Genomic DNA, 12,234 nt, shown 5'->3' with positions numbered 1-12,234 from the left:
TGGAAATGGATGATTGATGGTTGGAAATGGAATATTGATCGTTGGAAATGGAATATTGATCGTTGGAAATGGATAATTGATGGTTGGAAATGGATGATTGATCGTTGCAAATGGATGATTGATGGTTGGAAATGGATGATTGATGGTTGGAAATGGAATATTGATCGTTGGATATGGAATATTTATCGTTGGAAATGGAGTATTGATCGGGGTTGGAAATGGATTATTGATCGTTGGAAATGGAGTATTGATGGTTGGAAATGGATTATTGATGGTTGGAAATGGATGATTGATGGTTGGAAAAGGAGTATTGATAGTTGGAAATGGAGTATTGATCGTTGGAAATGGATGATTGATGGTTGGAAAAGGAGTATTGATAGTTGGAAATGGAGTATTGATCGTTGGAAATGGATGATTGATGGTTGGAAATGGATGATTGATGGTTGGAAATGGAATATTGATCGTTGGAAATGGAATATTGATGGTTGGAAGTGGAATATTGATCGTTGGAAATGGAATATTTATCATTGGAAATTAATTATTGATCGTTGGAAATGGATGATTGATCGTTGCAAATGGATGATTGGTGGTTGGAAATGGATGATTGATGGTTGGAAATGGAATATTAATCATTGGAAATGGAATATTGATCGTTGGAAATGAATGATTGATCGTTGGAAATGGAATATTGATCTTTGGAAATGGAATATTGATCGTTGGGAATTAATTATTGATCGTTGGAAATGGATCATTGATCGTTGCAAATGGATGATTGATCGTTGGAAATGGATGATTGATGGTTGGAAATGGAATATTGATAGTTGGAAATGGAGTATTGATCGTTGGAAATGGATGATTGATCGTTGTAAATGGATGATTGATGGTTGGAAATGGATTATTGATCGTTGCAAATGGATGATTGATCGTTGCAAATGGATGATTGATCGTTGGAAATGGAGTATTGATCGTTGGAAATGGTTGATTGATGGTTGGAAATGGGGTATTGATTGTTGGAAATGGAGTATTGATCAGTGGAAATGGATGATTGATCGTTGGAAATGGTTGATTGATGGTTGGAAATGGAGTATTGATAGTTGGAAATGGAGTATTGATCGTTGGAAATGGATGATTGATCGTTGGAAATGGCGTATTGATAGTAGGAAATGGATGATTGATCGTTGGAAATGGATGATTGATGGTTGGAAATGGAGTATTGATAGTTGGAAATGGAATATTTATCATTGGAAATGAATTATTGATCGTTGGAAATGGATGATTGATCGTTGCAAATGGCGTGTTGATAGTAGGAAATGGAATATTTATCGTTGGAAATGAATTATTGATCGTTGGAAATGGATGATTGATGGTTGGAAATGGATGATTGATGGTTGGAAATGGAATATTGATCGTTGGAAATGGATGATTGATGGTTGGAAATGGCGTATTGATAGTTGGAAATGGAATATTTATCATTGGAAATGAATTATTGATCGTTGGAAATGGATGATTAATGGTTGGAAATGGAATATTAATCGTTGGAAATGGAATATTGATCGTTGGAAATGGAATATTGATCGTTGGAAATGGATGATTGATCGTTGGAAATGGAATATTGATCGTTGGAAAGGGAATATTGATCGTTGGGAATGAATTATTGATCGTTGGAAATGGATGATTGATCGTTGCAAATGGATGATTGATCGTTGGAAATGGAGTATTGATCGTTGGAAATGGTTGATTGATGGTTGGAAATGGGGTATTGATTGTTGGAAATGGAGTATTGATCGTTGGAAATGGAATATTGATCGTTGGAAAGGGAATATTGATCGTTGGGAATGAATTATTGATCGTTGGAAATGGATTATTGATCGTTGCAAATGGATGATTGATCGTTGGAAATGGAGTATTGATCGTTGGAAATGGTTGATTGATGGTTGGAAATGGGGTATTGATTGTTGGAAATGGAGTATTGATCAGTGGAAATGGATGATTGATCGTTGGAAATGGTTGATTGATGGTTGGAAATGGAATATTGATAGTTGGAAATGGAGTATTGATCGTTGGAAATGGATGATTGATGGTTGGAAAAGGAGTATTGATCGTTGGAAATGGATGATTGATGGTTGGAAAAGGAGTATTGATAGTTGGAAATGGAGTATTGATGGTTGGAAATGGATGATTGATGGTTGGAAATGGAATATTGATCGTTGGAAATGGAATATTGATGGTTGGAAGTGGAATATTGATCGTTGGAAATTGAATATTTATCATTGGAAATTAATTATTGATCGTTGGAAATGGATGATTGATCTTTGCAAATGGATGATTGGTGGTTGGAAATGGATGATTGATGGTTGGAAATTGAATATTAATCGTTGGAAATGGAATATTGATCGTTGGAAATGGAATATTGATCGTTGGAAATGAATGATTGATCGTTGGAAATGGAATATTGATCTTTGGAAATGGAATATTGATCGTTGGAAATGGATTATTGATCGTTGCAAATGGATGATTGATCGTTGGAAATGGATGATTGATGGTTGGAAATGGAATATTGATAGTTGGAAATGGAGTATTGATCGTTGGAAATGGATGATTGATCGTTGCAAATGGATGATTGATGGTTGGAAATGGATTATTGATCGTTGCAAATGGATGATTGATCGTTGCAAATGGATGATTGATCGTTGGAAATGGAGTATTGATCGTTGGAAATGGATGATTGATGGTTGGAAATGGATGATTGATGGTTGGAAATGGAATATTGATCGTTGGAAATGGATGATTGATGGTTGGAAATGGCGTATTGATAGTTGGAAATGGAATATTTATCATTGGAAATGAATTATTGATCGTTGGAAATGGATGATTAATGGTTGGAAATGGAATATTAATCGTTGGAAATGGAATATTGATCGTTGGAAATGGAATATTGATCGTTGGAAATGGATGATTGATCGTTGGAAATGGAATATTGATCGTTGGAAAGGGAATATTGATCGTTGGGAATGAATTATTGATCGTTGGAAATGGATGATTGATCGTTGCAAATGGATGATTGATCGTTGGAAATGGAGTATTGATCGTTGGAAATGGTTGATTGATGGTTGGAAATGGGGTATTGATTGTTGGAAATGGAGTATTGATCGTTGGAAATGGAATATTGATCGTTGGAAAGGGAATATTGATCGTTGGGAATGAATTATTGATCGTTGGAAATGGATTATTGATCGTTGCAAATGGATGATTGATCGTTGGAAATGGAGTATTGATCGTTGGAAATGGTTGATTGATGGTTGGAAATGGGGTATTGATTGTTGGAAATGGAGTATTGATCAGTGGAAATGGATGATTGATCGTTGGAAATGGTTGATTGATGGTTGGAAATGGAATATTGATAGTTGGAAATGGAGTATTGATCGTTGGAAATGGATGATTGATGGTTGGAAAAGGAGTATTGATCGTTGGAAATGGATGATTGATGGTTGGAAAAGGAGTATTGATAGTTGGAAATGGAGTATTGATGGTTGGAAATGGATGATTGATGGTTGGAAATGGAATATTGATCGTTGGAAATGGAATATTGATGGTTGGAAGTGGAATATTGATCGTTGGAAATTGAATATTTATCATTGGAAATTAATTATTGATCGTTGGAAATGGATGATTGATCTTTGCAAATGGATGATTGGTGGTTGGAAATGGATGATTGATGGTTGGAAATTGAATATTAATCGTTGGAAATGGAATATTGATCGTTGGAAATGGAATATTGATCGTTGGAAATGAATGATTGATCGTTGGAAATGGAATATTGATCTTTGGAAATGGAATATTGATCGTTGGAAATGGATTATTGATCGTTGCAAATGGATGATTGATCGTTGGAAATGGATGATTGATGGTTGGAAATGGAATATTGATAGTTGGAAATGGAGTATTGATCGTTGGAAATGGATGATTGATCGTTGCAAATGGATGATTGATGGTTGGAAATGGATTATTGATCGTTGCAAATGGATGATTGATCGTTGCAAATGGATGATTGATCGTTGGAAATGGAGTATTGATCGTTGGAAATGGATGATTGATGGTTGGAAATGGATGATTGATGGTTGGAAATGGAATATTGATCGTTGGAAATGGATGATTGATGGTTGGAAATGGCGTATTGATAGTTGGAAATGGAATATTTATCATTGGAAATGAATTATTGATCGTTGGAAATGGATGATTAATGGTTGGAAATGGAATATTAATCGTTGGAAATGGAATATTGATCGTTGGAAATGGAATATTGATCGTTGGAAATGGATGATTGATCGTTGGAAATGGAATATTGATCGTTGGAAAGGGAATATTGATCGTTGGGAATGAATTATTGATCGTTGGAAATGGATGATTGATCGTTGCAAATGGATGATTGATCGTTGGAAATGGAGTATTGATCGTTGGAAATGGTTGATTGATGGTTGGAAATGGGGTATTGATTGTTGGAAATGGAGTATTGATCGTTGGAAATGGAATATTGATCGTTGGAAAGGGAATATTGATCGTTGGGAATGAATTATTGATCGTTGGAAATGGATTATTGATCGTTGCAAATGGATGATTGATCGTTGGAAATGGAGTATTGATCGTTGGAAATGGTTGATTGATGGTTGGAAATGGGGTATTGATTGTTGGAAATGGAGTATTGATCAGTGGAAATGGATGATTGATCGTTGGAAATGGTTGATTGATGGTTGGAAATGGAATATTGATAGTTGGAAATGGAGTATTGATCGTTGGAAATGGATGATTGATGGTTGGAAAAGGAGTATTGATCGTTGGAAATGGATGATTGATGGTTGGAAAAGGAGTATTGATAGTTGGAAATGGAGTATTGATGGTTGGAAATGGATGATTGATGGTTGGAAATGGAATATTGATCGTTGGAAATGGAATATTGATGGTTGGAAGTGGAATATTGATCGTTGGAAATTGAATATTTATCATTGGAAATTAATTATTGATCGTTGGAAATGGATGATTGATCTTTGCAAATGGATGATTGGTGGTTGGAAATGGATGATTGATGGTTGGAAATTGAATATTAATCGTTGGAAATGGAATATTGATCGTTGGAAATGGAATATTGATCGTTGGAAATGAATGATTGATCGTTGGAAATGGAATATTGATCTTTGGAAATGGAATATTGATCGTTGGAAATGGATTATTGATCGTTGGAAATGGATTATTGATCGTTGCAAATGGATGATTGATCGTTGGAAATGGATGATTGATGGTTGGAAATGGAATATTGATAGTTGGAAATGGAGTATTGATCGTTGGAAATGGATGATTGATCGTTGCAAATGGATGATTGATGGTTGGAAATGGATTATTGATCGTTGCAAATGGATGATTGATCGTTGCAAATGGATGATTGATCGTTGGAAATGGAGTATTGATCGTTGGAAATGGTTGATTGATGGTTGGAAATGGGGTATTGATTGTTGGAAATGGAGTATTGATCAGTGGAAATGGATGATTGATCGTTGGAAATGGTTGATTGATGGTTGGAAATGGAGTATTGATAGTTGGAAATGGAGTATTGATCGTTGGAAATGGATGATTGATCGTTGGAAATGGCGTATTGATAGTAGGAAATGGATGATTGATCGTTGAAAATGGATGATTGATGGTTGGAAATGGAGTATTGATAGTTGGAAATGGAATATTTATCATTGGAAATGAATAATTGATCGTTGGAAATGGATGATTGATCGTTGCAAATGGATGATTGGTGGTTGGAATTGGAATATTAATCGTTGGAAATGGATGATTGATCGTTGGAAATGGAATATTGATCGTTGGAAATGGATGATTGATCATTGGAAATGGAATATTGATCGTTGGAAATGGAATATTGATCGTTGGGAATGAATTATTGATCGTTGGAAATGGATGATTGATCGTTGCAAATGGATTATTGATCGTTGGAAATGGATGATTGATGGTTGGAAATGGAATATTGATAGTTGGAAATGGAGTGTTGATCGTTGGAAATGGATGATTGATGGTTGGAAAAGGAGTATTGATAGTTGGAAATGGAGTATTGATCGTTGGAAATGGATGATTGATGGTTGGAAATGGAGTATTGATAGTTGGAAATGGAGTATTGTTCGTTGGAAATGGATGATTGATGGTTGGAAATGGATGATTGATGGTTGGAAATGGAATATTGATAGTTGGAAATGGAATATTGATCGTTGGAAATGGATGATTGATCGTTGCAAATGGATTATTGATGGTTGGAAATGGATGATTGATGGTTGGAAATGGATGATTGATGGTTGGAAATGGAATATTGATCGTTGGAAATGGAATATTGATCGTTGGGAATGAATTATTGATAGTTGGAAATGGATTATTGATCGTTGCAAATGGATGATTGATCGTTGCAAATGGATGATTGATCGTTGGAAATGGATTATTGATCGTTGGAAATGGATTATTGATCGTTGGAAATGGATTATTGATCGTTGCAAATGGATGATTGATCGTTGCAAATGGATGATTGATCGTTGCAAAAGGATGATTGATGGTTGGAAATGGATTATTGATCGTTGCAAATGGATGATTGATCGTTGCAAATGGATGATTGATCGTTGGAAATGGAGTATTGATCGTTGGAAATGGTTGATTGATGGTTGGAAATGGAGTATTGATAGTTGGAAATGGAGTATTGATCGTTGGAAATGGATGATTGATCGTTGGAAATGGCGTATTGATAGTAGGAAATGGATGATTGATGGTTGGAAATGGTTGATTGATGGTTGGAAATGGAGTATTGATAGTTGGAAATGGAGTATTGATCGTTGGAAATGGATGATTGATCGTTGGAAATGGATGATTGATGGTTGGAAATGGATTATTGATCGTTGGAAATGGATGATTGATCGTTGGAAATGGATGATTGATCGTTGCAAATGGATGATTGATCGTTGGAAATGGATGATTGATGGTTGGAAATGGAGTATTGATAGTTGGAAATGGAGTATTGATAGTTGGAAATGGATGATTGATGGTTGGAAATGGAGTATTGATAGTTGGAAATGGAGTATTGTTTGTTGGAAATGGATGATTGATGGTTGGAAATGGATGATTGATGGTTGAAAATGGAATATTGATAGTTGGAAATGGATGATTGATCGTTGGAAATGGATGATTGATCGTTGGAAATGAATTATTTATGGTTGGAAATGGATGATTGATGGTTGGAAATGGAATATTGATCGTTGGATATGGATTATTGATCGTTGGAAATGGATGATTGATCGTTGGAAATGGATGATTGATCGTTGCAAATGGATTATTGATGGTTGGAAATGGATCATTGATGGTTGGAAATGGAATATTGATCGTTGGAATTGGAATATTGATCGTTGGGAATGAATTATTGATAGTTGGAAATGGATTATTGATCGTTGCAAATGGATGATTGATCATTGCAAATGGATGATTGATTGTTGGAAATGGATCATTTATCGTTGGAAATGGATCATTGATCGTTGGAAATGGATTATTGATCGTTGGAAATGGATGATTGATCGTTGCAAATGGATGATTGATCGTTGCAAATGGATGATTGATCGTTGCAAATGGATGATTGATGGTTGGAAATGGATGATTGATCGTTGGAAATGGAGTATTGATCGTTGGAAATGGTTGATTGATGGTTGGAAATGGTTGATTGATGGTTGGAAATGGAGCATTGATCAGTGGAAATGGATGATTGATCGTTGGAAATGGTTGATTGATGGTTGGAAATGGAGTATTGATAGTTGGAAATGGAGTATTGATCGTTGGAAATGGATGATTGATCGTTGGAAATGGCGTATTGATAGTAGGAAATGGATGATTGATGGTTGGAAATGGTTGATTGATGGTTGAAAATGGAGTATTGATAGTTGGAAATGGAGTATTGATCGTTGGAAATGGATGATTGATCGTTGCAAATGGATGATTGATTGTTGGAAATGGATTATTGATCGTTCGAAGCATCTTCCACCTGATCTTTCGTGAGGATAAGCTAACTGCAACACATCTCTGAAATGTCTGTGGAAACCCTAAAGCAGGGGTGTCCAAAGTCGGTCCTCGAGGGCTGCTGTCCTGCAGGTTTCCCTTGTATTCCTGTTCCAACACATCTAGCTTCCACTAAATGGATCAAACAGCCAATGACGTGCACAACCGATTAAGCTCTACTACTAATTAATTTGAATCAGGTGTGTCTGAGCAGGGATACATAGAAAACCTGCAGGATTCTGGCCCTCGAGGACCGGAGCTGGACACCTCTGGCCTAAAGTAAAGGTCTCCCTTCAGGGATCTGTGGGTTTTTCTTTTAACGCTTTGTTTTCATCCTCGTCCTGCAGTCCCAGCTGACCGCCGTGTTGACCGCCATGTCCAGACAGGCTGCTCGGAAGATCTGCAGCGTCTTCAGAGAGCTCTACACGAGCATGGTGAGAGAAAACGAAACTCTGAAGTACAAAGTCAGACTCCTCGAGACTAAACTACAACAGAAGTTCAGTGCAGCCCTGAAGACCCAGATGTTTCCTGAAGACTCAGGTGAGTTTACAAGAACATCACAACAGCTTCTGAAGCTGAAGCATGTTCACTTTTTCCAGGATGGTGGCGCACACAGGTGCAGTGACAGAGGCTCCATTATGTGTACCTTTCTCTGTTACTTCTGTCTTACTAACCCTAACCCTGTCTACATCCTGCTGGAACATCTGTCTACATCCTGCTGGAACATCTGTCCTCATCCTGCTGGAACATCTGTCCTCATCCTGCTGGAACATCTGTCTACATCCTGCTGGAACATCTGTCTACATCCTGCTGGAACATCTGTCTACATCATGCTGGAACATCTGTCCTCATCCTGCTGGAACATCTGTCCTCATCCTGCTGGAACATCTGTCTACATCCTGCTGGAACATCTGTCCTCATCCTGCTGGAACATCTGTCCTCATCCTGCTGGAACATCTGTCTACATCCTGCTGGAACATCTGTCCTCATCCTGCTGGAACATCTGTCCTCATCCTGCTGGAACATCTGTCTACATCCTGCTGGAACATCTGTCTACATCCTGCTGGAACATCTGTCTACATCATGCTGGAACATCTGTCCTCATCCTGCTGGAACATCTGTCCTCATCCTGCTGGAACATCTGTCTACATCCTGCTGGAACATCTGTCCTCATCCTGCTGGAACATCTGTCTACATCCTGCTGGAACATCTGTCTACATCCTGCTGGAACATCTGTCCTCATCCTGCTGGAACATCTGTCTACATCCTGCTGGAACATCTGTCCTCATCCTGCTGGAACATCTGTCTACATCCTGCTGGAACATCTGTCCTCATCCTGCTGGAACATCTGTCTACATCCTGCTGGAACATCTGTCTACATCCTGCTGGAACATCTGTCCTCATCCTGCTGGAACATCTGTCCTCATCCTGCTGGAACATCTGTCCTCATCCTGCTGGGACATCTGTCCTCATCCTGCTGGAACATCTGTCTACATCCTGCTGGAACATCTGTCTACATCCTGCTGGAACATCTGTCTACATCCTGCTGGAACATCTGTCTACATCCTGCTGGAACATCTGTCCTCATCCTGCTGGAACATCTGTCCTCATCCTGCTGGAACATCTGTCCTCTTCCTGCTGGAACATCTGTCTACATCCTGCTGGAACATCTGTCCTCATCCTGCTGGAACATCTGTCTACATCCTGCTGGAACATCTGTCCTCATCCTGCTGGAACATCTGTCTACATCCTGCTGGAACATCTGTCTACATCCTGCTGGAACATCTGTCTACATCCTGCTGGAACATCTGTCCTCATCCTGCTGGAACATCTGTCCTCATCCTGCTGGAACATCTGTCCTCATCCTGCTGGAACATCTGTCTACATCCTGCTGGAACATCTGTCCTCTTCCTGCTGGAACATCTGTCTACATCCTGCTGGAACATCTGTCCTCATCCTGCTGGAACATCTGTCTACATCCTGCTGGAACATCTGTCTACATCCTGCTGGAACATCTGTCTACATCCTGCTGGAACATCTGTCCTCATCCTGCTGGAACATCTGTCTACATCCTGCTGGAACATCTGTCCTCATCCTGCTGGAACATCTGTCCTCATCCTGCTGGAACATCTGTCCTCTTCCTGCTGTAACATCTGTCCTCATCCTGCTGGAACATCTGTCTACATCCTGCTGGAACATCTGTCCTCATCCTGCTGGAACATCTGTCCTCTTCCTGCTGTAACATCTGTCCTCATCCTGCTGGAACGTCTGTCCACATCCTGCTGGAACATCTGTCCTCTTCCTGCTGTAACATCTGTCCTCATCCTGCTGGAACATCTGTCTACATCCTGCTGGAACATCTGTCTACATCCTGCTGGAACATCTGTCTACATCCTGCTGGAACATCTGTCCTCATCCTGCTGGAACATCTGTCTACATCCTGCTGGAACATCTGTCTACATCCTGCTGGAACATCTGTCTACATCCTGCTGGAACATCTGTCTACATCCTGCTGGAACATCTATGTACATCCTGCTGGAACATCTGTCTACATCCTGCTGGAACATCTGTCTACATCCTGCTGGAACATCTGTCTACATCCTGCTGGAACATCTGTCTACATCCTGCTGGAACATCTGTCCTCATCCTGCTGGAACATCTGTCTACATCCTGCTGGAACATCTGTCTACATCCTGCTGGAACATCTGTCTACATCCTGCTGGAACATCTGTCTACATCCTGCTGGAACATCTGTCCTCATCCTGCTGGAACATCTGTCTACATCCTGCTGGAACATCTGTCCTCATCCTGCTGGAACATCTGTCCTCATCCTGCTGGAACATCTGTCTACATCCTGCTGGAACATCTGTCTACATCCTGCTGGAACATCTGTCTACATCCTGCTGGAACATCTGTCCTCATCCTGCTGGAACATCTGTCCTCATCCTGCTGGAACATCTGTCTACATCCTGCTGGAACATCTGTCTACATCCTGCTGGAACATCTGTCCTCATCCTGCTGGAACATCTGTCCTCATCCTGCTGGAACATCTGTCCACATCCTGCTGGAACATCTGTCCTCATCCTGCTGGAACATCTGTCCTCATCCTGCTGGAACATCTGTCCTCATCCTGCTGGAACATCTGTCTACATCATGCTGGAACATCTGTCTACATCATGCTGGAACATCTGTCCTCATCCTGCTGGAACATCTGTCCTCATCCTGCTGGAACATCTGTCCTCATCCTGCTGGAACATCTGTCCTCATCCTGCTGGAACATCTGTCTACATCCTGCTGGAACATCTGTCCTCATCCTGCTGGAACATCTGTCTACATCCTGCTGGAACATCTGTCTACATCCTGCTGGAACATCTGTCTACATCCTGCTGGAACATCTGTCCTCATCCTGCTGGAACATCTGTCTACATCCTGCTGGAACATCTGTCTACATCATGCTGGAACATCTGTCTACATCCTGCTGGAACATCTGTCTACATCCTGCTGGAACATCTGTCCTCATCCTGCTGGAACGTCTGTCCTCTTCCTGCTGGAACATCTGTCTACATCCTGCTGGAACATCTGTCCACATCCTGCTGGAACATCTGTCTACATCCTGCTGGAACATCTGTCCACATCCTGCTGGAACATCTGTCTACATCCTGCTGGAACATCTGTCCTCATCCTGCTGGAACATCTGTCTACATCCTGCTGGAACATCTGTCTACATCCTGCTGGAACATCTGTCCTCATCCTGCTGGAACATCTGTCCTCATCCTGCTGGAACATCTGTCTACATCCTGCTGGAACATCTGTCCTCATCCTGCTGGAACATCTGTCTACATCCTGCTGGAACATCTGTCCTCATCCTGCTGGAACATCTGTCTACATCCTGCTGGAACATCTGTCTACATCCTGCTGGAACATCTGTCCACATCCTGCTGGAACATCTGTCCTCATCCTGCTGGAACATCTGTCCTCATCCTGCTGGAACATCTGTCCTCATCCTGCTGGAACATCTGTCTACATCCTGCTGGAACATCTGTCTACATCCTGCTGGAACATCTGTCCTCATCCTGCTGGAACATCTGTCCTCATCCTGCTGGAACATCTGTCCACATCCTGCTGGAACATCTGTCCTCATCCTGCTGGAACATCTGT

At 40.2% G+C, this 12,234-nt stretch overlaps 1 protein-coding gene across 1 annotated transcript in view; it reads left to right on the top strand.

Annotated features, from left to right (window-relative positions):
• LOC306760658 (uncharacterized protein) overlaps nucleotides 1-12,234 on the top strand; it is a 65,829-nt gene that overhangs the window by 34,009 nt on the left and 19,586 nt on the right. The window contains exon 2 of the mRNA XM_079246607.1: nucleotides 8,424-8,616. Coding sequence (XP_079102733.1) covers nucleotides 8,424-8,616 — 193 coding nt within the window. The remainder of the gene's footprint in view (nucleotides 1-8,423; nucleotides 8,617-12,234) is intronic.

The sequence above is a fragment of the Telmatherina bonti genome, assembly GCF_933228915.1.
Source record: "Telmatherina bonti genome assembly, chromosome: 9".
Classification (NCBI taxonomy): domain Eukaryota; kingdom Metazoa; phylum Chordata; class Actinopteri; order Atheriniformes; family Telmatherinidae; genus Telmatherina; species Telmatherina bonti.
The sequence above is the reverse complement of the archived record's forward strand: the minus strand, read 5'-3'. Positions and strand labels throughout refer to the sequence as shown.